Genomic DNA, 25794 nt, shown 5'->3' with positions numbered 1-25794 from the left:
ACGTTTGGGGGGACCCACGTCCCACTGGGGACCCAGGTGTCTGGGGAGGGTCCCACATCCCACTGGGGACCCAGGTGTCTCAGGGGGGTCCCGCACCCCAGTGCTCACTGGGGACCCCGGCGTCTGGAGGGTCCCGCAGCCCACTGGGGACCCAGCCATCTGGGCCCCCCCTCCTCCCCCCAAGCCCCCTCCCAGGGGACCCAGGCGTCTGGGACCCCCCCCCGCTTGGGGGGGTCCCCGTCACCCGTGGGTGCTGACGGTGGTGCCGCAGGCAGGGCGGGAGCAGCGCTGCGCGGGGTCCCTGGTGGGGGGCCGCTGGGTGCTGACGGCGGCACACTGCTTCCTGGGGGGCCCCGCGCCCCACGCCTGGACCGCCGACCTGGGTAGGATGCTCGGGGGGGACCCCCGCTCCCCTGCCCACCCCCCCGCTCTGGGGGGACCCTGGCGTTTGGCTGATGGGGGGGATTGGGGGGCGCAGGGGAGGGGGACCTTGTGCCCCTCCAGCGCTGGGTGCTCCACGAGAACTTCGACGTCCGTGCTGGGGTGTCCCGGGGGATCCCCGAATTTTACGATTACGACGTGGCCCTGGTGGAGCTGGAGCGGGAGGTGGGGACCCGCGGGACCCCCAGGTGAGCGGGGGGGGGGGGGGGGCACTGGGGGGGTCCCCAGGGGCACCCTGACCCCCCTTCTCGCCCCAGGCGCGTCTGCATCCCCTGCACCGAAGACGCCAACCGGGCGATGAGGAAACCACCGGGGATGACCTGCGAGGAGCAAGGTGGGGACCCCGGCGTCCGGGGGGGGACACCCAGGCGTCGGGGGGGGTACCCAGGCATCCGGGGTGCTGAGCCTGCCCCCCTGCCCCCCCCAGAGGCCGAGCTGCTGGGCCGGCCCCGGGTCCCGGCTGAGTTCGTCTCCCTGGACCCGCAGAGGATGGGGGTGCAGATCAAGAGACAGGAGGCGGTGAGGACCCCGGCGTCCTGGGGGGGGGGGCACCCCGGTATTTGGGGGGGGATGCTGGCGTTTGGGGGGGGGACCCACGGGTTCGGGGAGACCTGGGAGTCTGAGGGGAGACCCAGGCATTTGGGGGGACCCAGGGGTTTTGGGGGGACCCAGGTGTTTGGGGGGGACCCAGGCGTTCGGGGGGGACCCCAGCATTCGGGGAGACCTGGGAGTCTGGGGGGGACCCAGGTGTTTGGGGGCACCCAGGGGCTCAGGGGGCACCCAGGGGTTTGGGGGGAGCCCAAAGTGCTGGGGGGACCCAGCAGTTTGGGGGGGGACCCAGGGGTGTGGGGGGGGGACCCCGGCGTTCTGGGGGGGACCCAGGGGTGTGGGGGGACCCAGGCGTTTGGGGGGGACCCAGGGGTGTGGGGGGGACCCCGGCGTGCTGGGGGGTGACGCAGGCGTTCCGGGGTGTCCCCCCCCCCGCAGTGGGCCGCCTGCGCTTCGGGGGCGACGCAGCCCGGGACCCCCTACGCCGAAGCGGCGCTGGGGGAGGTGGTGACCGATCGGTTCCTCTGCTCGGGGCAGGAGAGCGGGGGCCCCCCCGAGGCCGCCACCTGCAAAGGTGAGTGGGGGCGATGGGGGGGTGCGGGGGGGGGGGGGGGGGGGGGGGGTCCTGGCACCTTCCCACCCCCCACCGCGCTCTGCCTCCCCCAGGGGAGTCCGGGGGGTCCCTGTTCCTGGAGAGGAGGCACCGCTTCATTCAGGTGAGGGGGGGGGCCCACGCCGGGGGGTCCCTGGTGCCGGGACCCCCAAAGCCGGACGCCGGGGACCCCCGCGCTCGGACGCCGGGGTCCCCCGTGCCCGGAGGCCTGGGTCCACGCCTGCCCCACAGGTGGGGGTGGTGAGCTGGGGCACCTTCGACCCGTGCCGGGGGGGGACGGCGCACGGTCGGGGGGGGTCCTGCTTCGACCCCCGGCCCCCCCCGGACACCGACCCCGCGATTTCCACATCAGCCTCTTCCGCGTCCAGCCGTGGCTGCGCCGGCACCTGGGGGGGGTCCTCGCCTTCGCCCCCCTGCGCTAGCGCCGACCCCGGTCGTGACCCCCACCCCCACAATAAAGCTTGTGCCCCCCCCCCCCGCCGTGAGCTTCCTTCTAGGGTGTCGCGGTGTCGCCTCTTCCCGGCAGGGGGGGCCAGCCCCCCCGCACCCATGGCTTGGCTGGGTGCCGGCGGGTGGGGGTGGGGCAGGTGCACCCAGGTGCCTGGGTCTTCTGGGGGGGCAGAGCAGGATTGCCCCCCCCCCGAACATCTGGGTCCATTATGGGGGGGGGGGGTTGGAGCAGGGGATCCAGGAGTTCGGGGTGGGACCCTCGTTAGCGGCAGCTGCTGTTAATGAGGCCTCGTTACCCCGAGGTGGGGGGCAGGTGGGTCCGGACCCCTGGGGGGGGCGTCCTGGGGGGGGGGGGGGGGGCTGCTCCCCGACATCTGGGTCCCCTGTAGGGCCGGGGTGGGGGGCTCCCGGACGGCTGGGAACCCCGGGGTGCGGGGCAGCCCCAGCACCCCCCCACCCCCCCCCCCCAACCTGTGACTTCCCGTAGGCCGCGGGGGGGGGCCCGGTATTTCACAACCCCCCCCCCGGCCCCGTCGGCCCCACAGAGGCCGCGGACGGACGGACGGACGGGCTCGGACCCACGGCCATGGCGGGAGCCTTCCTCGCCCTCCTGCTCCTCTTGGCCCCCGCCGACGGTCGGTGCCCCCCCCAGCCCCCCCGGCCGCCCCCCGGCCGCCCCGCAGACCCCTCGCCCCCCCGCTGACGGTGTCCCCCGCCCCACAGGCAGCCCCACGGCAGCCACCCCCGGGACCCCCCCCACGTTGCCCCCAGACCCCCCCCGCTGCGACCCGGCGCTGGTGCCGATCGCGGGGGGCTGGGGGGAGCTGGTGGCGGGGGGAGAGGGGCTGCGCTACCGTTGCCCCCCCCGGCAGCACCCCCCTCCCCACCGGCCTCCGGCGCTGCAGCCCCGAGGGGACCTGGGACCCCCTGCCAGGGGGGGGTCACCCCCCGCTGCCAAGGTGGGTCTCTGCGGGGGGGGGCTGGGGGGTCCTTGGGGGGACAGGGAGGGTCACGGGGGACGTTATTGGGGGTCCCTGGGGGGGACACGGGGGTTGGGGTGGGGTTGGAAGCCTCTATCGGGCTGGGGGGGTTCAGGGTGTCTCTCGGGACTGGGGGGGGGTCCCAGGGTGTCATTGAGGGTCCTGGGGGTCCCAGGGGGTGTCGTTGGGGGTCCCGGGGGGGTAGTTTGGGCCAGGGGGTCCCTGGGGGGGTCCCGGGAGGTTCTGGGTGTCTCTGGGGGTCGCAGGGTCAGGGGGTCGCTGGGGGGTGTTGGGGGGGGCAATGGGGCTCACCGGTGCCCCCCGTGTCCCCCCCCCCAGCCGTCTGGTGCCCGGCGCCGCTGGAGTTCGAGCACGGCTGGTTCTGGCCGCGGGGGGGGCGTCACGCCCCCGGCTCCCGCCTGGAGTTCGGCTGTTTCGGGGGCTTCACCCTGCGGGGACCCAACGTCCGCGTCTGCGGCCCCGGGGGGCGCTGGGGGGGGGGCCACCCCCGTCTGCGACGATGGCGGTGAGGGGGCGCAGGGCGGGGGGGGGGCGCCTGTCTCTGCCTGTCCCTCGGTCCGCCCCGGGCCCCCCCAACATCCCCTGGGCGTCCCGGGTGTCCCCCACGCGTCCCCCTCACCCCTGAGCATCCCCCCCCTTGTCCCCACATCTCCTGTCCCATTGCCCCCCATATCCCCCCCCCGTCCCCATCTCCCCCGTCCCCATGCCCCTGCGCCCCCCAAGTGTCCCCCCGCCCCCCACACCCATGTCCCTGCGCCCCCCAAGTGTCCCCCCATGTCCCATCTCCCCCGTCCCCATGCCCCTGTGCCCCCCAAGTGTCCCCATCTCCCTCAACCCCATGCCCCTGCGCCCCCCAAGTGTCCCCCCACCCCCCACACCCATGTCCCCCCACGTCCCCATGCCCCTGCGCCCCCCAAGTGTCCCCCCCGCCCCCCCACACCCATGTCCCTGCGCCCCCCAAGTGTCCCCCCATGTCCCATCTCCCCCGTCCCCATGCCCCTGTGCCCCCCAAGTGTCCCCATCTCCCTCAACCCCATGCCCCTGCGCCCCCCAAGTGTCCCCCCACGTCCCCATGCCCCTGTGCCCCCCAAGTGTCCCCCCGCCCCCCACACCCATGTCCCCCCAAGTGTCCCCACGTCCCCTGTACCCCCCCCCCACGTCCCCTGAGCATCCTTGTGGCCCCCCAAGCGTCCCCACGTCCCCCCCGCCACGTCCCTCGAGCGCCCTCGCGTCCCCCCGAGCCTCCCTGCATCCCCGAGCATCCCCGCGTGTCCCCCCCTCCGTGTCCCCCCCCATGTCACACCCCGACGCCTGCCCACAGCGGGGGCCTGCCCGGCCCCGGGGGTCCCACCGGGGGCCACCAAGGAGGGGTCGGACTACGGGGTGGAGGGACGCGTCCGGTACCGCTGCGCGCCCGGGCTGCAGCTGGTGGGCTCGGCCGAGCGGCGCTGCCTGGAGGGGGGCGTCTGGAGTGGCACCGAGCCCCGATGCCGCGGTGAGGGGCTGGGGGGGGTCTGGGGGGGGGCCTGGAGGGGGGTGTGGGGTACGGGGGGGGGCTGAAGGCCGAACGCCATGGTGAGGGGCTGGGGGGGGGATCGGTGGGGTAAGAGGATCTGGAGCCCTGATACCACGGGGATGGGCTCTGGGGGGGTCCTGGGGGGTCCTGGAGGGGGTTGTGGGGTATGGTGGGGGGGCTGAAGGCCGAACGCCATGGTGAGGGGCTGGGGGGGGATCGGTGGGGTAAGAGGATCTGGAGCCCTGATACCACGGGGATGGGCTTTGGGGGGGGTCCTGGGGGCTGTTGGGAGCCATGGGATGGTCGGGGGGGGGGGGGAGGGGTGCCCAGAGGGTGCAGGGTCCCGGGGGCCCTGTGGGGTGGGGGGGGGTTCTATGGGATATGGGGGGGCCCTATGAGGGTTATGGGGTCCCTTATCGTGGGCAGAGAACCCTTATAGGGCAGGGGCTGTGGGGAGGGGGTCTCATGTGGGGTGGGGTTGGTGTCAGGAGCAGGGGGGTGACCCGGTGCCCCCCCCCCCCCCAGACCCCAACTCCTTCGACACCCCCGAGGACGTGGCTGCCTCCTTCCTGGCCTCCCTCGCCCAGACCGTGGAGGTGGCCGAGGCCAACGACACCAGGGGTGGGGGAAAAGGGGGGCTGGGGGGGGGCCATGAGGGGCTATGGGGGGGCTGAGGGGGGGCCATGAGGATCTAGGGGGGGCTGAAGGGGGGCTATGGGGAGCACTGGGGGGGCCATGAGGGGCTATGGGGGACTGAAGGTGGGCTATGGGGGGGCTGGGGGGGCTGGTGGGCCATGAGGGGCTATGGGGGACTGAAGGTGGGCTATGGGGGGCACTGGGGGGATGGGGGCCATGCGGCTGGGGAGCTATGGGGGTATTTGGATATGGGGGGGCCACGGGGTGTCTGTGGGGGGCACAGGGAGTCGTGGGGGTCCAAGGGTCACCGTGGGTCAGGGCTGGGGGGTCCATGTGGGGCTCTGTGGGTCTGGAGGGGCTCGGTGGGGGTCGCCATGCGGTGCTGTGGGTCCCAGTGGGGATTTTGGGGGGACTCCATGGGTCCCCGTGGGGCTTGGTGGGGGTCGCGGTGGGTCGCAGCGTGCCCCTGCCCCCCCCCCCCCCCCCCCAGGCCCCACGGAAAAGCGTCGGATCCGCCTGAGCCCCGGAGCCGCCCTGAACATTTACCTGGTGCTGGACGCGTCCCAGAGCATCGGCCCCGAGGATTTCGGGGACGCCCGGAACGCCCTCAGGGAGCTGGTGGAGAAGGTGGCACCCCCAGACCCCCCCCCCAAATCCCCCCTCAGACTCCCCAGACCCCCCAAATCCCACCCTCAGACTCCCCAGACCCCCCAAATCCCCCCTCAGACTCCCCAGACCCCCCCAAATCCCACCCTCAGACTCCCCAGACCCCCCCAAATCCCCCCTCAGACTCCCAGAACCCCCAAATCCCCCCTCGGACTCCCCAGAACCCCCAAATCCCACCCTCGGACTCCCCAGGACCCCCCCCAAATCCCCCCTCAGACTCCCCAGACCCCCCCAAATCCCCCCTCAGACTCCCCAGGACCCCCCCAAATCCCCCCTCAGACTCCCAGAACCCCCAAATCCCACCATCGGACTCCCCAGACCCCCCAAATCCCTCCCTCAGACTCCCCAGACCCCCCAAATCCCACCATCGGACTCCCCAGACCCCCCCAAATCCCCCCTCGGACTCCCCAGGACCCCCAAATCCCCCCTCAGACTCCCAGAACCCCCAAATCCCCCCTCGGACTCCCCAGAACCCCCCAAATCCCACCCTCGGACTCCCCAGACCCCCCCCAAATCCCACCCTCGGACTCCCCAGGACCCCCCCAAATCCCCCCTCGGACTCCCCAAGACCCCCAAATCCCCCCTCGGACTCCCCAGACCCCCCAAATCCCTCCTCGGACTCCCCAGACCCCCCTAAATCCCACCCTCGGACTCCCCAGACCCCCCAAATCCCCCCTCGGACTCCCCAGACCCCCCAAATCCCTCCTTGGACTCCCCAGACCCCCCTAAATCCCACCCTCGGACTCCCCAGGACCCCCCCAAATCCCCCCTCAGACTCCCCAGAACCCCCAAATCCCACCCTCGGACTCCCCAGGACCCCCCCAAATCCCACCATCGGACTCCCCAGGACCCCCCCAAATCCCACCCTCGGACTCCTCTGGCACCCCCGACCTCTGACCCCCCCAGGTCCCCCCGAACCCCCGTGTTCCCCGTGACCCCCCCCCATCACCCCCCCCCCAGATCGCCAGCTATGGGGCAGCCCCCCACTATGGGATCGTCACCTTCGGGACGGAGGCGCGGGTGGTGCTGAGCCCCATGGAGCCGCAGGCGGCCGACGGGGCCTCGGTGGGCAAGCTGCTGGAGGAGCTGCCCTTCGCAGGTGGGGGGGCTGGGGGGGCGCGGGGGGGGGCAGTCCTGGGATGGGGTCCTGAGGGGCTCAATGGGGGGCTATGGGAGACTGTGGGGTGGTCCGGCGGGGGTCTGGGGGCTTCTGGTGGGGGACTATGAAGGTCTGGGTGGGTTTGGGGGGGCTGTAGGGGTCCTGGGGGGGGTCTATGGGGTGCTATGGGGGTTGGGGGGGGGTTTGGGGGTGCTGGTGGGGGTTTATGGGGAGCTATGGGAGACTATGGGGTCTGCGGGTGGTCTTGGGAGGGGCTATGGGGGTCTTTGGGGGGCTATGTGGGTCTGGGGGCTTCTGGTGGGGGACTATGGAGGTCTGGGGGGCTCTATGGGGTGCTGGGGGGCTCTATGAAGTGTTGAGGGGGTTGGGGGGTTCTCTGGGGGTTTTGGGGGTGCTAGTGGGGATCTATGGGGTGCCGTGGGCTGCTGTGGGGTCCTGGGGGTGCTACGGGAGGCTATAGTGGTCTGGGGGGGGGCTCTGTGGGGTGCTATGGGGCTCGGGGGGGCTCCGTGGGGTGCAGTGACCCCCCCGTGCCCCCCAGCCCATGCGCAGAAGCCGGGGACGAACCCCCACGCCGCCCTCAAGGCCGTCTACGAGCTGCTGGTGCAGCAGGAGCGGGCAGAGCAGCTGCGGGGGCTGCAGCCCCCCCCGGTCACCAACAGCACCCGCCACGTCCTCGTCATCATGACCGACGGTGGGACCCCCCCCCCTTGGGACCCCCAAACCCTCCCCAAAGCCCCCGCACTCTCTCAGGACCCCAAATTCCCCCCATGGACCCCAAAATCCCCCCCAGCCCCCCCCCCTTTGGGATGCCCCAGACCACAAAAGCCCCCCAAGGCCCCCCCGGATCCCCTGTGGGATCCCCCCCAGACCCCAAATCCCCCTCAGGGCCCCCTGCCCCCCCCCCATGAGACCCCCCCCACCCCCTCTGTGACCCCCCCAGCCCCTCTGTGACCCCCTCCCCGTGCTCCCCCCAGGCCGGGTGAACATGGGGGGGTCCCCGGTCCCCGTCATCCACCAGATCCGGGAGCTGCTGAGCATCGGCCGGGACCCCCGCAACGACCGGGAGGACTTTTTGGGTGGGGGACGGGAATTGGGGGGGGGGGGGCTGGGGGGCTCGGGGGATGTCAGTGGGGCTGGGGGTGGACGGAGGAGTTTGGGGCAGGCTGGGGGGGCTGGGGGAGCTTAGGGGGGGTGATGCACGGGGCTGGGGGTTGTGGGGGGTTTGGGGGGGGCCTTGGGGAAGTTTGGGGGGGCAGGTGGCTTTGGGGGGGATTGAGGGGACCGCAGGGGGCTGGGGAGGTCTGGGGAGGTTTTGGGGGGGCTGCAGAGCCCCGGTGAGGGTTGGGGTGTTGGGACCCCCGCTGACGCCCCCTCCCCACCCCGTCAGACGTGTACGCGTTCGGGGTGGGGTCGCCGGTGCACGTGGAGACGCTGAACGCGCTGGCCTCGCACAAGGACGGGGAGCAGCACGTCTTCCTGCTGCGGGGGCTGCCCGACCTGCAGGAGGCCTTCCACCGCATGATCGGTGAGGGCCCCCCCAAAAAAACACCCCCGGGGCCCCCACACCCCCGTCGTGGCCTTCCACCGCATGATCGGTGAGGGCCCCCCCAAAAAAACACCCCCGGGGCCCCCACACCCCCGTCGTGGCCTTCCACCGCATGATCGGTGAGGGCCCCCCCAAAAAAACACCCCCGGGGCCCCCCCCCCCCCCGTCGTGGCCTTCCACCGCATGATCGGTGAGGGCCCCCCCAAAAAAACACCCCCGGGGCCCCCACACCCCCGTCGTGCCTTCCACCGCATGATCGGTGAGGGCCCCCCCAAAAAAACACCCCCGGGGCCCCCACACCCCCGTCGTGGCCTTCCACCGCATGATCGGTGAGGGGCCCCCCAAAAAAACACCCCCTGGGACCCCCAACACCCCCCCGTGGCCTTCCACCATATGATTGGTGAAGCCCCCCCCCCAAAAAAAACACCCCCCAGGACCCCCCAGGTAACCCCAACATCCCTGGGGACCCCAACCCCCCCCAAGACGTTCCCCTGAGTCCCCCTTGAGCCCCTGCAGGGTCCCCCTCCCCGTGCCCCCCCCAAGTCTCAGTGCCCCCCCCCCAGACGAGAGCGAGACCATGGGGCTCTGCGGGCTCACCTACGAGTTCAAGAGCGCCAGCGACCGGGAGAGGAACCCCTGGCACGTCACCATCATTGTCACTGTGAGCTGGGGGGCACGGGGGGGCACGGGGGGGGCACAGGTGGGGGAGACACGTATGGGGGGGACGAATGGGGGGAGACACGTATGGGGGGGACACGGGGGGGGACGAATGGGGGAGACACGTATGGGGGGGACACGTATTGGGGGACACACATATGGGGGGACGAATGGGGGGAGACAAGTATGGGGGGGACACGGGGGACGAATGGGGGAGACACGTATGGGGGGGACACGGGGGGGGACGAATGGGGGAGACACGTATGGGGGGGACACGGGGGGGGACACGGGGGGAACGAATGGGGGAGACACGTACGGGGGGGGACACAGGTGGGGGGGACGAATGGGGGAGACACGAATGGGGGGACACACGTATGGGGGGACACGGGGGACACGAATGGGGGGACACGTATGGGGACACGGCGCTGTCACGGGGAGGGCACGGGGACCCCCGTGGGGTCGAGGGGACCCCCGTGGGGTCGGGGACCCCCCCGTGACCCCCCCGCGCCCCCCCAGCGCCCCGAGAAGGGCCAGGAGCGCTGCCAGGGGTCCCTGGTGTCCCCCTACTTCGTGCTGACGGCGGCTCACTGCTTCCACGTGGACGACCAGGCGCCGTGGGTCACCGTGGAAGCGGGTGCGTGGGGCGGGGGGGGCCGCGGGGGGGGGGGGGGGGGTCCCCCCGGCGCGGGGGTCCCCTCCGAGCCCGTCGCCGTCGCGCAGGGCCGCGGGTGCAGCGGAAGGTGGCCGGGCTCTTCCTGCACCCCCGGTACGACCTGGGGGGGCGGCGGGACCGGGGGGTCCCCGAGTTCTACGACTACGACGTGGCCCTGGTGCAGCTGGAGACCGCGGTGCCCCCCCAGCCCCACCACGCGGTGAGGGGGCGGGGGGGGGGGCTGTGGGGCAGAGGGGGGGTCCATGGGTCAGGGGGGGTAGTGGGGAGTCCGTGGGGCAGAGTGGGGGATCCGTGGGGGAGGGGGGGCTCTGTGGGGTGGGGGGGTCCATGGGTCGGGGGGTGTCTGTGGGGTAGTGGGGAGTCCGTGGGGGAGAGGGGGCTCTATGGGGCAGAGGGGGGGGTCCATGGGTCAGGGGGGGTAGTGGGGAGTCCGTGGGGCAGAGTGGGGGATCCGTGGGGGAGGGGGGGCTCTGTGGGTCAAAGGGGGAGGGCTGTGGGGGAGGGGGGGCTCTGTGGGGCAGAGCGGGGGGGTGTCCATGGGTTGGGGGGGCTGTGGGGTAGTGGGGAGTCCATGGGGCAGAGTGGGGGATCCGTGGGGGAGGGGGGGCTCTGTGGGGTGGGGGGGTCCATGGGTCAGGGGGGTGTCTGTAGGGTAGTGGGGAGTCCGTGGGGGAGAGGGGGCTCTGTGGGGCAGAGGGGGGGGGGGTCCATGGGTCGGGGGGGGCTGTGGGGTAGTGGGGAGTCCGTGGGGCAAAGGTGGGGGGGCCGTGGGGTGGGGGGTCTCTGCAGCAGAGGGGGGGATGCATAGGGCAGCCGGGGGTCTGTGGGGGAGATCTGTGGGGCAGGGAGGGGATCCACAGGGGACGGGGGGTCTGTGGGTCCGAGAGGGGGATCCGTGGGGCAGAGAGGGGCCGTGGGTGGGGGTGTGGGGCGCTGACCCCCCCCGTCCCCCCCAGCCCCCTCTGCCTGCCCTGCACCGAAGGTGCCTCCCGGGCGCTGCGGCTGCCGCCGGACCAGAGCACCTGCGATGAGCACCGTGAGCCCCCCCCACATGCCCCCCCCCGCCAAGCGCCCCCCCCCCCACGTACCCCTGACCCCCCCATCACCCCCCCAGGCCGCCTGCTGCTCCCCGAGAAGAACCTCGGTGCCTTTTTCGTCTCCCCCCGCGGCCCCTCGGAGCTGCAGCGACGCCCCGTCCACCTCAAGCTGGGGGAGCAGGTGGGGTCCCCGTCCCCCGTGTCCGTCTGTCCGCGTCCCCCCCCGTGTCCATCCGTCCCCCCCCCGCCCGTCCCTGACGCCCCTGTCCGCAGCGGGGTCCCTGCGAGGCCGACGCGCTCCGGGCCCCCCCCCTACGCCAACGTCTTGGCGCTGGAGGACGTCGTCACCCCCCGGTTCCTCTGCTCCGGCGGCACCGAGCCCTACGTCGACCCCAACGCCTGCCGCGGTCAGTGCCCCCCCCAGGACAGCCCAGTACCATCCTCGCCCCCCCCAGTACATCCCAGGACTGTGCTAGTGCCCCCCAGTACCATCCTCGCCCCCCCCCAGTACATCCCAGGACTGTGCTAGTGCCCCCCAGTACTATCCTCGCCCCCCCCAGTACATCCCAGGACTGTGCTAGTGCCCCCCAGTACGTCCCAGTACATCCTAGTGCACCTCTGGTGCCCCCCAGTACGCCTCGCTGCCCCGCTGATGGCATCCCAGTACATCCCAGTGGCCCTCAGTGCCGTCCCACTGCTGCTTGCTTTACCTCCGTATCTCTGAGGGCCATCCCAGTACGTCTCAGTATGCTTTAGTACCACCCCAGTAAGTTTCACTGTTCCTAAGTGCTGTCCCGGTACATCCTAGTAACTCTTACTGCCATCCCAGTAAATCCCAGTATCCCTTAACACTATCTTAGTGCCTTCCAGTAACCCTTAGTGCCATCCCAGTTTGCCCCATTGTCTTTTAGTGCCATCCCCATAGGTCCCAGTATATGCTAGTGCTACCCCAGTACCTCCCCGTAACCCTTAGTGCCATCCCAGTACGCCCCCGTGTCCTCGAATACCATCCCGGTATGTCCCAGTGCTATTTAGTGCCATCCCAGTGCCCCCCAGTGTGTCCCAGTACATCCTAGTGCACCTCTGGTACCCCGCAGTATGCCTCGCTGCCCCGCTGATGGCATCCCAGTACAACCCAGTGGCCCCCAGTGCCATCCCAGTGCTTTTTGCTATACCTCCGTACCTCTACGGGCCATCCCAGTATGTCTCAGTATCTTTTAGTGCCATCCCAGTAAGTTTCATTGTGCCTAAGCGTTATCCCAGTACCTCTCAGCAACCCTTACTACCATCCCAGTAACTCCCAGTATCCCCTAACGCTATCCTAGTGCCTTCCAGTAACCCTTAGTGCCATCCCAGTTTGCCCCACTGCCTTTTAGTGCCATCCCCATAGGTCCCAGTATATGCTAGTGCTATCCCAGTACCTCCCCATAACCCATGGTGCCCTCCCAGTATGCCCCAGTGTCCTCTAATGCCATCCCAGTATGTCCCAGTGCTATTTAATGCCATCCCAGTGCCTCCCAGTATGTCCCAGTTCCCAGTGCATCCCAGTATCCCCCCAGCGTCCCCCTCCTGCAGCCCAAGGCATCCCCATCCATCCCAGTATATCCCAGTGCCCTCCCATTCACATTCCCCCCCCCCCCAACAGGTGACTCCGGGGGTCCCATTGTTGTCACCTGGGGGAAGCGCTACTTCCAGGTCAGTGGGGATACTGGGGGGGCACTGGGGAGGACTGTGGATACTGGGGGGGGGCCTGGAAATGCTAGAGAGAACAGGGGATACTGGGGGGGACACTGGAAATACTGGGGAGGACTGGGATTGGGGGGGGGGGGGGGGGCTAGAGATACCAGAAGGGCACAGGGGATACTGGGGGGCACGGGGGTTACTCGGGGGCACTGGAAATACCAGGGGGGTGTCACTGGGGATACTGGGAGTGGGGGCGATCAGCTGGGGGTGCCGGACGCGGGGTGACCCCTCCCCGTGCCCCCCCAGGTGGGGGTGATCAGTTGGGGGGTGCTGGACGTTTGCCGCCAGCCCCGCGCCCCCGCCTTCGCCCGGGATTTCCACATCAACGTCTTCGAGGTGCTGCCCTGGCTGCGGGGGCGGCTGCAGGACGAGGACCTGGGCTTCCTCCCGTGACGCGTCGCGACGCGTCGCGACACGTGGCGGGGGGGGGCACGAGGCAGCCGCCGGCTGTGGGATGGGGGGGGTGTGGGGGGACACGGGGGGGACACACGGGGGGGACCCGAGCTGCCCGCCCCGCGCCAGGGGACGACGTGGGGGGGGTCCGGGGGGTGTCGGGGGGGTCATCGGGGGTCCCGCCCGCGCGGCGCTCCCAACCGGGACAATAAACTGGGGGCGCAGCCTCGTTTTTCCTTTATTGCCCCCCGAAAAGGTCCTCGTTGTACACGACCTGCGAGCGCTTGTCCCGGTGCGAGCCCTTGGCGCTGTTCTTCACCGCTGGGGGGGGGGGCGGGAGGAAAAGGGGGGGTCAGGGACCTGGGGGGGACCCCGGGGGGGGACCCAGGTGTCCGGGGGGGCTGTGGGCAGGCCCCCCCACCTTTCTTTATAAGGAACCTTCCTTTCTGGGGGATGTTCTTTTACAGGTGTCTCGCTCGCCGGGAGTCCCACCAGCCCCCCCCGAGGGACCCCCCCCGTCGCCCCCCCCCCCGAGGGACCCCCCCCGTCACCCCCCCCACCCTGTGGGACCCCGCCCCCCCCATGTCCCCCCCCTTTGCCCCCCGCCCCGCACTCACCCAGGGACCCCCAGAGCGATTTCCCGGTGGCTGCGTCCAGCAGCAGCTGCTTGCGGGCGATGCTGACCTTGAGCTGCACGTCCTGCACCACCGCCCCGTTCAGCTGGGGGGGGACACGGGGGGGTCAGGGGTGGGGGGCAGGGACCCCCCAAACTCCTCAGGACCCCCCCAGGGCCCCCCGGCACCCCCCCACCTCTGCGATGGCCTGGTCGGCCGACTCCATCTTCTCGTAGGTGACGAAGGCGCAGCTGAGGGGGGGAGAAGGACAGGAGGGGTGGGTGGGTCACAACAGGCCACGCCTGAAGACACGCCCCATTTGGCCACGCCCACCACGTCAGCCCAGCCACACCCCATCTGCCCTGCCCATGCCCCAGGTGGTGCACCCAGCTCATGGCCCCACCCACAACTCTTAGCCCCACCCCAACTTGACTCCACCCACAGCCCCTAACCCCACCCAAGCTCATAACCCCACCCACAACCCTTAGCCCCTCCCCAAAACTGTAGCCCCACCCACAATCCATTGCCCTGCCCACAGCTCTTACCCTGCCCAAACCTGACTCCACCCACAGCCCTTAGCCCCACCCCAGCCCCACCCACAAACTATAACTCCGCCTTAACATTTAGCCCTGCCCAAACCTGACTCCACCCACAGCCCTTAGCCCCACCCCAGCCCCACCCACAAACTATAACTCCGCCTTAACATTTAGCCCTGCCCTGATTTCTGGCTCCACCCACAGCCCTTAGCCCCACCCCAGTCCAAGCCCCACCCCAAACTATAACTCCACCTTAACATTTAGCCCCGCCCTGATTTCTGGCTCCACCCACAGCCCTTAGCCCCACCCACAGCCCTGAGCTCCACCAACCCCCGACCCCACGCTCCCCCAGCCCCGCCCCGCCCCGCCGAGCCCCGCCCACTTGCGCGGGCTGTCCATGGAGAGGTCGATGATGGCTCCGAAGGGGCCGAAGGCTCCGCGCAGCAGCTCGGGGCTCAGCTCCGCCCCGTACACGTACAGCGTGTTCCCCTTCCGGGGGGGGGCGGCGCTCGGGGAACGAGTCCGACCCTGGGGGGGACACGGGGGGCTCGGGGGGGGACCCAGGTGTCCGGGACCCCGGGGGGGGGGACCCCTCCGGGGATCCCGGCACCTGAGACCCCCCCTGCCCACAGCACCCCGGGGTCCGGGACCCCCCCAGGGCGCCCCCCCCCCCCGCAGGTACCTGGGTCCCCCCCCACAGCACCCCGGTGTCCGGGAGCCCCCCCAGACCCCTGGGGACCCCCCCACAGCACCCCGGGGTCCGGGACCCCCCCAGGACCCCCCCCCCCCGCAGGTACCTGGGTCCCCCCCCACAGCACCCAGGGGTCTGGGACCCCCCCCAGGATCCTCCCCCAGCACCCAGGGACCTGGGACCCCCCCTGCCCACAGCACCCCGGGGTCCGGGACCCCCCCAGGACCCCCCCCCCCTGCAGGTACCTGGGTCCCCCCCCACAGCACCCCAGGGTCCGGGACTCCCCCAGGACCCCCCCCCCAGACCCCTGGGGACCTCCCCCCAGCACCCTGGGGCCTGCGACCCCCCCAGGATCTCCCCCCAGCACCCAGGGACCTGGGACACCCCCCCTCAGACTCCTGGAGACCCCCCCAGTGTCCAGACTTGCCCCCACTCAGGGACCCACGATCCCCCCCCCTCAGCACCTCAGGGTCTGTGCCCCCCCCAGGTCCCTGGGTCCCCCCCCACAGCACCCTGGGGTCCAGGACCCCCCAGGGCCTCCCCCCCAGCACCCAGGGACCTGGGACACCCCCCCAGACCCCTGGGGACCCCCCCAGTGTCCAGGATTGCCCCCACTCAGGGGACCCAGGACCCCCCCCCAGCACCTTGGTGTCTGGGCCCCCCCCCCGGGCCCTGCCCCCCCCGTACTGCGGAAGACCCCGTCCCGCTCCCGGCTCCGCTCCTCCGGCTCCGGCTCCTGTTCCCAGTCCAGGCGCCGCTCCCCCCGCTCGGGGGGGTCCCCCCGGCCCCCCCCGCCCTCCGGCTCCCGCAGCCGCTCACTGGCGCTCACAAAGCTGTGGGGAGGGGGCACGGGGGGGGGTTAGCTGTGGGGGGGGGGGGTGTCCCAGAGCAAAAGGGGGGGGGGGTCCCCGCTCACCTCTCGTACAGCGATTTCCTCTGGGGGCGGCGCGACTGCAGGGAAAGGGGAGGGAGGGGGCTGGTAACGGGGAGGGACCCCGGCGTCCGGGCCCCCCCAATTCCAAGGGGACCCCCCCGCTCCAAGGGGAGCCCCCCCCCCCCAGGGCTCCGGTACCTCCTGTGAGTCGTCATCGGCAGAGATGCTGCGTTGGAAAGGCTGGAACGTGGGGGTCGGGCCCTTCTCGGGGTCCTGGGGGGGACACACAGGGTGAGGGGGGGCCCAAACCTCGGGGGAGGCTTCAGGGAGCAGTGGGGGGTGTTTGGGGGAGTCCCGGGGGGGTACAAGGGGTCTGGGGGGGGTTCGTTGGGGTTTGGGGGGACGGTGGGAGTGCTGGGAGGGCTGTGGGACCCCGGGGAGGGCAGGGGGGGAGCAACGGGGCACCCTGGGGGGGTTTGGGGGAGCCCCAGGGCCTCTGGGGGGGCCCCAGGGGGAGAGAGAAGGGGTCTGGGGGTGTCCCCAAGGGGGGGGGGCTAGGGGGGCCCCAAGGAGGGGGCTGGGGAGGGTCCCAGGAATATCCAGACCCGTTGGGGGGTGTCTGGGTGGCACAGAGGAGTAACGGGGAGGTTTGGGGGTGTCTGGGGGGTCCGGGGGGGTTCAGGGGGGTCCCCCCCCGTTGGGGGTCCCCACCTTGAGCTTCCCCTCGAGCGTGCGGGACCGTTTGAACCCCGAGTTCTTGTTCTCGGCCTTGATGGCGCTGATGGCCCCCGACTTCACCAGCAGCTTCGCCTGCTCCGTGGCCGTGGCCGTGTCCACGGGGGGCTGGTCCGACATGGCTGGGGGGGGGGGGACCCGCGGTGGGGGGGCGTCAGACCCCCAAACGGGGCGACCCCCCCTCCCCACGGGGACCCCGGCAGCTGGGGGGTAGTGTGAGGCTCCTGGGAGATCCCCCTCCCCATGGGGACCCTGGTGTCGGGGGGGGGACACATGGGACGCCCCCAGGAACCCCTCCCCCAAGGGGACCCAGGCGTCTTGGGGGGGGGGGCCCCCCCTTCCCCACGGGGACCTTGCTGTCGGGGGGGGACATGGGACACCCCAGCATCCAGGAGACCCCCCCCAGGGGACCCAGGCATCCAGGCCCCCCCCCCATCCCCACAGGGCCCCCCTCACAGCGTTTGATGCCCCCCTGGCTGCTCTGCCCGGCCGAGCTCTGCTGCTTCTTCAGCGCCAGCAGCGCCTTTTTCTGGGGGGGGGGGGATTGGGGGGGTGTCAAGGCGGGCCAGGACCCCCACAGCCCCGTAGGACCCCCCCCATAGCCCCCCATGGCTCCCCCATAGTCCATCGTAACTCCCCGCCCCCACGGAGCCCCCCCCAGCCCCCCAACAACCCCCCCCCCGTGGCCCCTCCCCCCCGATTCCCCATAACTCTGTGCCCCCCCAGAGCCCCCCCATATCCCTGTGCCCCCCCCAGCCCCATAGCCTCCCCATACCCCCCGGCTCCCCATAACTCCCCAGCCCCCCCCCCCCAGCCCCCCCAGAGCCCCCCCGCCCCCCCCCCCATGGCCCTCACCTTCTTCCGCAGCTTGGCGAAGCGCTTCTGCAGGGCCTCCTCCTCCTCCGTCAGCCCCGGGGGCAGCGCCAGCATGGTGGGGGGACGCGGGGGGACACGAGTGGGGGGGGGACGCGGGGGGGGGCGAGAGATCAGGCGGTTTCCGTGGCAACGGCGCAGGCCGCAGCGCGGAGGGAGGCGGGAGGAAGCGGCGCCTTCCCAGAGGGCAGCGCGGCGGCCCCGCGTGTCCCTCACCGCCACCCGTCCCGCGGCCCCGCCCTCATTTGCATGTCGGCCCTCCGCTGGTTGGCGGAGGCGGGCCGCCCCTCCTCCGCTTCCGGTAGGCGGTGGGGGGGGAAGCCGCCCGGCTGCCAGCGCTTCCGCCCGGCTGCCAGCAGCGCTTCCGCCCGGCGCTGAAGGCGGCGGCACCGTGACCCGGAGGCGCTCCCGCCGCTGCGGCCTGCTCGCCGGGATGGAGCTGGAGCGGATCGGTGGGGCGGGGGGGGCCCCGGGGGGGCAGGGGGGGACTGGGGGGGGTCACGGGGGGGCTCGGGGCAGGGGGGCTGAGGCAGATACGGGGCTCTGGCGGGGCTCTGGGGGTCTGGGGGGGGGGGCTCAGGGGCGGTGGGGGGTCGCGGAGGGTCCCTGACCCCCCCCCGCCCGCCCCCCCCCCCCCAGCGCTGCCCCCCCCGCGGGCCCCTGGAGCTGCCGCTGGCGCTGCTGGAGCTGGGCTGCGCCGGGCGCTTCGAGCTGCTGACGGGACCCCCGGGGCCGGGGGAAGCCCCCCCGCCGCGGTCCACAGTGAGTGACCCCCCCCCAGCCCCCCCGCACCCCGATTCCGTGCCGCCCCCCCCCCCTACGCCCCCCCCCTTTGGCTGAAGGACCCCCCGGGGTCCCCCCCTGCGGTGCCCCCCCCCCCCCATGGCACCCCCGGTGCCCATTGGGGGGACACACGCGCACCCCCGTGCACCCCAACTCCCCCCCCCCCCCCTCAGCTGCCCCACGGGCTGCCCCCCTTCGCCCCCCCCCCGGTGTCGGAGCTGGAGCAGCGGTTTTTGGGGACCCCCGAGTGGCTGCCCCCCCATCAGCACGAGCGGGCCCGCAGGTATTGGGGGGGGATGTCTCAGGGTGGGTTTGGGGGTGCTGCTTGAAGGCAGGGGGGTCCCTTCGCTCGGGGTGGGACTCTGAGGCTGTGGGGGGGGGGTCTTTTGGGGGGGCTGCTTGAGGCTGGGGGGGTCTGTGGGTTGTGGGGAGGGTCACAGGGTTTTGGGGGGCCATGGCAGTGGGGGGGGGGGGTTACAGCTGGGGGAGGGTCCCTGGGCTGTGGGTGGGTGATGGGGCGGGTTTGGGGGGGTCCCTGGGCTGGGGGATGACCCCAGGGGGGGTCCCTGACCCCCCCCCATTATTTTGCCCCCCCCCCCCAGGTGGTGGCAGCGGGCGCCGGAGCCCCGGGCCCTCTTTGCGCTGGAGCCCACCCCGGTGGCCGGGGGGCTGCGGGCCGAGCGGGACCCCCACAGCGGCGCCCTGAGGGGCTTCACTGAGGTGGGGGGGGCAGGCGGGGAGGGTGGGGGGGGGCACCCGGGCGCTGGGGTCCTTACCATGCCCCCCCCCCAGGAGCTGCTGCCCGACGTGGGGCTCTCAGCCAAGAACTCGCTGTCGCTGCGCCGGCCCCCCGGCCCCCCCGGGCAGAGCCTGCGGGGCAATGCCACCAACTTCCCCTTCTGGCCAGGTAAAGCCCCCCCCCCCCCCCCAAATCCCTGCAGGACCCCCCCAAATCCTCTGGGGCCCCCCCAACCCCCCCTGTGCCCCCCCAGGGGGTCTGGACGAGCCCAGCCTGGAGCAGATCCGCACCCACGGGGATGAGGAGGAGGATGTCGATTTCGAGACTGGTAGGAGCCCCCCCCCGCCAATTTGGGGTGTCCCCCGTTTTAAGGGTGTTTCCCACCCCCTTTTGAGGTGCCCCCCACCCTAATTTAGTCCTTTACCCCCCCCCCCCAGACCTGCTGGTGACCCCCCCTGGGCTGAAACGTGGCGTCGACTACAAACCCCCAGGTAGAGCAGCGCTGGGGGGGGGGTGGGTGGACCCTCATAATTTGGGGGGGGTTTCCAGAGAGGGAGGGGGTGCTTTTACACACTGGAGGGGGCAGCTTTATGTCTGAGGGGTAGTTTTGCCTGAGGGGGGGCCGGGGCCATGTGGATCCATGGGGCAGAGCCCGCGCGGATGCAGGGCCCCCCCCCATCTCACGCCCCGCCCAGCGGCGAGGCGGGGGGGGCCGCTGTCCCTCTCCAGCCTCTTGGAGACCCTCGACACGTTCGACCTGGGGGGGGACGAGGCCGACGGGGGCTCAGGGGACACCCAGCCCCCGGCGGGGGGCAGCCCCCCGCCCCCCCTGCGCCACGCCGACAGCCTGGAGGAGGTGCTGCTGAAGGTGGGTGCTGGTGGGGGGGGGAGCGAGGCGGGGGGGGTCCCTGTGCCCCCCCATCGCTTACTGCTCCCCCCCCAGGAGGCGGTGGAGCCCCCCGCCCCCCCCCCGGAGCCCCCCGAGGAGCAGTGGGCCATCCCCATCGACGCCAGCACCCCCGTGGAGGACTTTGACCAGCGCATCCCTGACCCCGCTTTCAAGGTGGGGGGGCCTTGGGGGGGCTTTGGGCCATTGGGGGGGTCCTGGGGGGGCTTTGGGACATGGAAGGGAGAGGTCTGGAGGGGTGGGAGGGGTTCTGGGGGTCCCTGAGCTTTGCTGGGGGGGCAGCAGAAGAGCCCCGCAGGATTTTGGGGGGGCTCTGGGGGCTGTTGGGGTGCTGGGGGGGGTTAAGTCTGGGGGGGAGCGCTGGGGGCTGGGGGGGGCAGGGATGAGGAACGTGGGGGGGATGCGGAGGCACTGGGGGGGCGTTGGGGTGACGGGGAGCCCCGCGGAGGGTGTGGGGACCCTCGGGCGGGGGCTGGGGCGGTGCTGCCCCCCCCCCTGACGCTGCCCCCCCCCCGCAGTGGCCCTTCGTGCCCGACCCCTTCCAGCAGCAGGCCGTGCTGTGCCTGGAGCAGGGGCACTCGCTGCTGGTGGCCGCCCACACCTCGGCCGGCAAAACCGCCGTGGCCGAGTACGCCATCGCCCTGGCCCAGCGCCACATGACCCGGTGGGTCCCCGACAGCTTCGGGGGGGGGCGGTGCCCCCCCCGAGGGACCCCAACACCCCCCCGGGGTCCTCTACTCTCTTCAGTCCCCCCTCGAGTCCCCAGCGTCAGCCCGAGGTGTGGACGATGCCCTGCCGCGTTGTGATGTCCCCCGAGACCTCTCCCCGCAGCCTTCAGGGGGCCGTGAAGCGCCCCAAGACCCCGCTGGGCTCCTCCGGCCTCGGGGTCCCCCCCAAACCTCCCTGGGGGTCCCTCCAAAGTGTCCCCGAGCCGCTCCTGGGCATCCCCAGATCTGCCCTGGAGCCCCCAAACCTTCCCAGGGGGTCCCAAAACTTCCGCGGCACTCCCCCGACCCATCTGCACCCACCCTGGGCTGCTCGCATTTCTACTGACTGCTGCCCCTGGCTGCCCCAAATCTCTCTGGGGCTCCCCAAATCCTGTCTGGGCCCCCCTTGATCTTCTCATGGCCCCCCACCAAAACCTCCCCGGGGGGCCTCAAACCCCCCTGGGGTCCCCAGATCCTCTCTGGCCCTCCCCCCCAAAACCTCCCCAAATTCTCTCTCAACTCCAAATCTCTCGCAGCACTCATGTTCTACTCCTTCCTGCCCCCCCCCCCCCCCAGTTCCCAGTGCCCCCCTCCCTCCCCATGGGACATTCTGGGGGGTCTGACCCTCCCCCCGGTGCCCCCCAGGACTATCTACACCTCCCCCATCAAGGCACTCTCCAACCAGAAGTTCCGCGATTTCAAGATGACGTTTGGGGACGTGGGGCTGCTGACGGGGGACGTGCAGCTGCGCCCCGAGGCCTCCTGCCTCATCATGACCACCGAGATCCTGCGGTGAGCCCCGGGGGGGGGCCGGAGGGAGGTTGGGGGGGCCCTGGCACCCCAAATCTCACACCCACCCACCCCCAGATCGATGCTCTACAACGGCTCTGACGTCATCCGGGAGCTGGAGTGGGTCATTTTTGATGAGGTGCATTACATCAACGATGCTGAGGTGAGATGGGATCTGGAAAAGTTTGGGGGGGGTTTCAGGGGGGGCCCCCGACCCCCTGGACCCCCCCCGACCCCCTGGACCCCCCACCAGCGCGGCGTGGTGTGGGAGGAGGTGCTGATCATGCTGCCCGAGCACGTCAAGCTCATCTTGCTCAGTGCCACCATCCCCAACGCCCTCGAGTTCGCCCAGTGGGTCGGGTAGGTTTGGGGGGGGTGCTCTGGGGGGGGTGCTAGGGGTCCTTGGGGTGGGTATGGGGGGCTATGGGGTGTTTGGGGGGTGCTGGGGGGGGACATGGGGGGCTGTGGGGTGTCTGGGGGAGGGCTGAGAGGGGCCGGGGGGGGTGCTGGGCGTGAGCCTGGGGGGCTATGGGGTGTCTGAAGGTGGCTGGGGGTCCCTACGACGGTTATTGGGGGTGTGGGGGGCCATGAGCTTGTTGGGGGGCAGCTCTGGGGGAGGGGCATAACAGCAGCGGGGGGGCCTGGGGGGATGCTGGGGGTCCCTGGGGTGGGCACGGGGGGCTGGAGGGGGTGTGTGGGGCCTGCCGGGCTCGGAGGGGATGTTGGGGGGCTGGGGGGCGTTCGGCGCCACGAGCCGGTTGGGGGGCTGCTCTAGGGGGGGTAACAATGTGGGGCAGCGACGGGGGGATCTGGGGGCGTCACGGGGCTGAGGGGCGTGTGGGGCACATGGCGGGGGGGCCGCGGGGACCCCTCACAGCCCTGTTTTGCCCGATTCCGCCCCGTCCCGCAGCCGCACCAAGCGCCGGCGCCTGCGGGTGATCAGCACGCGGCAGCGCCCGGTGCCGCTGGAGCATTTTCTCTACACCGGGAACAGCCCCCGCACCCGCCACCAGCTCTTCCTCCTCCTCGACGCCCGCGGCAACTTCAGCACCCAGGGGTGAGCCCCACGGCGACCCACGGCTGCCCCACGGCGACCCACGGCTGCCCCGTAGCTGCCCCCACCCACCGGTACCTCGCTGCTGCCTCTGCGGAGACCCTGTGGGGGGTCTCACACAGGCTTGAGCGGGCCCTGCCCCATGGCCAGCCCCACAGCCAGCCCTATAAAAGGGTCCTATACAGCGCTAGGCACACTTTGCCCTATAGCCAGCCCCATAGAAGGGTCCTATACAGCCTTAGGCACACCGTGCCCCATAGCCAGCCCCATAGAAGGGTCCTGTACAGCCCTAGGCACACCTTGCCCTATAGCCAGCCCCATAGAAGGGTCCTATACAGTCCTAGGCACACCGTGCCCCATAGCTAGCCCCATAGAAGGGTCCTGTACAGCCCTAGGCACACCTTGCCCCACAGCCAGCCCTGTAGAAAGGTCCTATACAGCCTTAGGCACACCGTGCCCCATAGCTAGCCCCATAGAAGGGTCCTGTACAGCCCTAGGCACACCTTGCCCTATAGCGAGCCCCATAGAAGGGTCCTATACAGCCCTAGGCACACCTTGCCCCACAGCCAGCCCCATAGAAGGGTCCTATACAGTCCTAGGCACACCTTGCCCCACAGCCAGCCCCATAGAAGGGTCCTATACAGTCCTAGGCACACCGTGCCCCATAGCTAGCCCCATAGAAGGGTCCTGTACAGCCCTAGGCACACCTTGCCCCATGGCCAGCCCCATAGGAGAATCCTACATGGGTCTGAGGGGGTTTTGCCCCACGCCTGGCCCCACGGCAGCCCTGGGGTGGTCCTGCCCAGCCCCGAGCTGGCTCTGCCCCACAGCTAGTCCCACAGGAGTCGTCGATATAGGTCTGAGGGGGTTCCGCCCCACGTTTGGCCCTGTAACGGTCCTGGGGCGGTCCTGCCCTATAACCAGCCCCATAGAAAGGTCCCGTACAGCCCGAGGCACGCTTTGCCCCGTAGCCAGCTCCGTACCCAGCCCCACAGAGGTTCTGGGGTGGCCTTACACAGCCCGGATCGGGCCCTGCCCCACAGCCAGCCCCGGAATCGTGGGGTGGTCCCGCTCAGTGCCAGATAGGTCCTGCCCCACGGCTGGCCCCACGGAGGCCCTGGGGTGGCCCCACACGATCCAGAGCTGCTTCTGCCCGTCCTGGCTGCCACCCCGGTGCTCCTCCCGGCCCCCCAGCTGCTCCCCCCTCCACCAGCCCCACGTCTGCCCCCCAGGTACTACGCGGCCGTGGAGGCCAAGAAGGAACGAACCAGCAAACACGCGCAGACCTTCGGAGCCAAGCAGCCCACCATGGGGGGCACCGGCCCCGGGCAGGTCGGGGGGGGGCGTTTGAGGGGCTTTGGGGCAGGCTGGTGGTCCTGCAGCGGGCCCCCCCTACCCCATTGCAACCCCCCTCACCCCATTGTACCCCCTCCCCAGGACCGGGGGGTCTGGCTGGCGTTGCTGGGGCTGCTGCGGGAGCGGGAGCAGTTGCCGGTCGTTGCCTTCACCTTCTCCCGGAGCCGGTGCGACGAGCACGCCGACGCGCTGGGCTCCCTCGACCTGGTCTCCAGCGCCGAGAAGGGCCGGATCCGGCTCTTCTTCCAGCGCTGCATCGCCCGCCTGCGCGGCTCCGACCGCCGGCTGCCGCAGGTGGGGGGGGGTTGAGGGGCTGTAGGGGGGGCTCTGAGGGGGGCCGAAAGGGACGTGGGGTTTTTAGGGGGGGGGCTGGAAGGGATGGGGGCAGTTCTAGAAGGGTTTAAGGGGATGTGGGGAGCGCTATGGGGGGCTGGGAGGGATCTGGAGAGCTCTATGTGGGGGTAGAAGGGGTGTGGGGGGCTTCAGGGGGAGCCTGAAGTGCCAAGGGGTCTCCAGGGGGTGCTCTGTGGGGGGCTGTGGGGGCTTGAAGGGACAGGGGGGGGATCTGGGGGGGGACTTGAGGGCCTGTGGGGGTTGTAAGAGGGGCTAGAAAAGAGATGAGAGGCTCCGGGGGGGCTCAAGGGGCTGGGCGTCTGGAAGGGGGCTCTTTGGGACATGGGTGCCGTGGGTGGGGGGCTGCACCCCACGGCTGGGGGAGCTGCGGGGTCTGTGGGGTGGTTCTGGGGGTCCCATGGGGTCGCTGACCCCCCCCCCCGCGTCGTCCGCCCCCCCAGGTGCTGCGCCTGGCGGAGCTGCTGCAGCGCGGCATCGGGGTGCACCACGGCGGGGTGCTGCCCCTGCTCAAGGAGGTGGTGGAGATGCTCTTCAGCCAGGGGCTGGTCAAGGTGCGCCGTGGGGCAGCCGTGGGGCAGCTGTGGGGCTGGGGGGGGGCCGCTCGGGGAGGGGCTCGCTGTGGGGCTGGGTGAGAGGCCCTGCGTCCGCACGCGGGGCTCCCCTGCCCCATGGTGGCCCCCCTGGCCCCCCACATCTCCCCTCGGCCCCCCAGGTGCTCTTCGCCACCGAGACCTTCGCCATGGGGGTGAACATGCCGGCCCGCACCGTTGTCTTTGACTCCATCCGCAAACACGACGGCAACAATTTCCGTGATCTCCTGCCCGGTAAGGGGGCGGCCGTGGGGCACCGTGGGGCAGCCGTGGGGCTGTGGGGCACCGTGGGGCAGCATTTGGGGTCTCGGTGCCCGTCCCGTGGCCGCCTCCTACGCGTGCGCCCAGGGGCGTACGTGCAGATGTGGGTGCCGTGGGGCAGCCGTGGGGCAGGCTGTGGGTCTCAGGGCCCCCCCCGCCTTCTCCCCCAGGGGCGTACGTGCAGATGTGGGTGCCGTGGGGCAGCCGTGGGGCAGGCTGTGGGTCTCAGGGCCCCCCCCGCCTTCTCCCCCAGGGGCGTACGTGCAGATGTGGGTGCCGTGGGGCAGCCGTGGGGCAGGCTGTGGGTCTCAGGGCCCCCCCCGCCTTCTTCCCCAGGGGCGTACGTGCAGATGTGGGTGCCGTGGGGCAGCCGTGGGGCAGGCTGTGGGTCTCAGGGCCCCCCCCGCCTTCTCCCCCAGGGGCGTACGTGCAAATGTGGGTGCCGTGGGGCAGCCGTGGGGCAGGCTGTGGGTCTCAGGGCCCCCCCCGCCTTCTCCCCCAGGGGAGTACGTGCAGATGTCGGGGCGCGCGGGGCGGCGGGGGTTGGATTCCACCGGCACCGTCATCATCCTCTGCAAGGGGCCCGTGCCCGAGATGGCCGACCTGCACCGCGTGATGCTGGTGGGTCCCCGCGCGTCCCCCCCGCCGTGTCCCCAGTGCGTCCCCCCGCCCCGCTGTGACCCCCCCCCCCGCCGTGTCCCCCCCCCAGGGCCGCCCCACGCGCCTGCAGTCCCAGTTCCGCCTGACCTACTCCATGATCCTCAACCTGCTGCGGGCGCAGGCGCTGCGCGTCGAGGACATGATGCGGCGAAGCTTCTCCGAGTTCCCCCTGCGGCGCGACGCCCCGGTACGGGGACGCGGTGGGGGGACGCGGGGGCACCCCAGTA

General features: G+C 71.5%; 3 protein-coding genes across 3 annotated transcripts in view; 2 read left to right on the top strand and 1 right to left on the bottom strand.

Annotated features, from left to right (window-relative positions):
* Positions 1-13299, top strand: part of CFB (complement factor B) — a 17551-nt gene extending 4252 nt beyond the window's left edge. Inside the window, 28 exon segments of the mRNA XM_030006989.2 lie at positions 272-383; positions 479-629; positions 699-775; positions 869-960; positions 1429-1564; positions 1657-1706; positions 1835-2101; positions 2226-2366; positions 2541-2688; positions 2777-3012; positions 3373-3559; positions 4376-4549; positions 5096-5191; positions 5697-5833; positions 6833-6971; positions 7534-7686; positions 7970-8071; positions 8383-8520; positions 9105-9202; positions 9715-9832; positions 9919-10043; positions 10045-10070; positions 10828-10907; positions 10986-11089; positions 11182-11214; positions 11216-11315; positions 12554-12603; positions 12898-13299. Coding sequence (XP_029862849.1) covers positions 272-383; positions 479-629; positions 699-775; positions 869-960; positions 1429-1564; positions 1657-1706; positions 1835-2101; positions 2226-2366; positions 2541-2688; positions 2777-3012; positions 3373-3559; positions 4376-4549; positions 5096-5191; positions 5697-5833; positions 6833-6971; positions 7534-7686; positions 7970-8071; positions 8383-8520; positions 9105-9202; positions 9715-9832; positions 9919-10043; positions 10045-10070; positions 10828-10907; positions 10986-11089; positions 11182-11214; positions 11216-11315; positions 12554-12603; positions 12898-13044 — 3417 coding nt within the window. The 3' untranslated portion in view covers positions 13045-13299.
* On the bottom strand, positions 13281-17608 carry NELFE (negative elongation factor complex member E). The gene is given in 11 exon segments (XM_030006987.2): positions 13281-13365; positions 13662-13764; positions 13855-13909; positions 14577-14698; positions 14700-14722; positions 15573-15718; positions 15802-15836; positions 15958-16032; positions 16471-16616; positions 16951-17023; positions 17350-17608. Coding segments are annotated over 11 exon segments (936 nt in total). The 5' UTR covers positions 17425-17608; the 3' UTR covers positions 13281-13282.
* A 177-nt stretch (positions 17609-17785) lies between these two features.
* SKIV2L (Ski2 like RNA helicase) lies at positions 17786-25785 on the top strand (the record flags this gene model as incomplete). The annotated part of the gene is given in 21 exon segments (XM_041121964.1): positions 17786-17819; positions 18007-18020; positions 18022-18129; positions 18324-18433; positions 18753-18870; positions 18943-19057; positions 19143-19217; positions 19327-19380; positions 19585-19757; positions 19833-19952; positions 20315-20460; positions 21149-21295; positions 21371-21455; positions 21546-21652; positions 22203-22349; positions 23579-23678; positions 23784-23996; positions 24497-24607; positions 24769-24880; positions 25410-25528; positions 25617-25785. Coding segments are annotated over 21 exon segments (2362 nt in total), but the record flags the coding sequence as incomplete, so codon positions are not given.
* Between the last annotated feature and the right edge of the window lie 9 nt (positions 25786-25794).

This window comes from Aquila chrysaetos, unplaced genomic scaffold, assembly GCF_900496995.4.
Source record: "Aquila chrysaetos chrysaetos unplaced genomic scaffold, bAquChr1.4, whole genome shotgun sequence".
NCBI lineage: Eukaryota > Metazoa > Chordata > Aves > Accipitriformes > Accipitridae > Aquila > Aquila chrysaetos.
The sequence above is the reverse complement of the archived record's forward strand: the minus strand, read 5'-3'. Positions and strand labels throughout refer to the sequence as shown.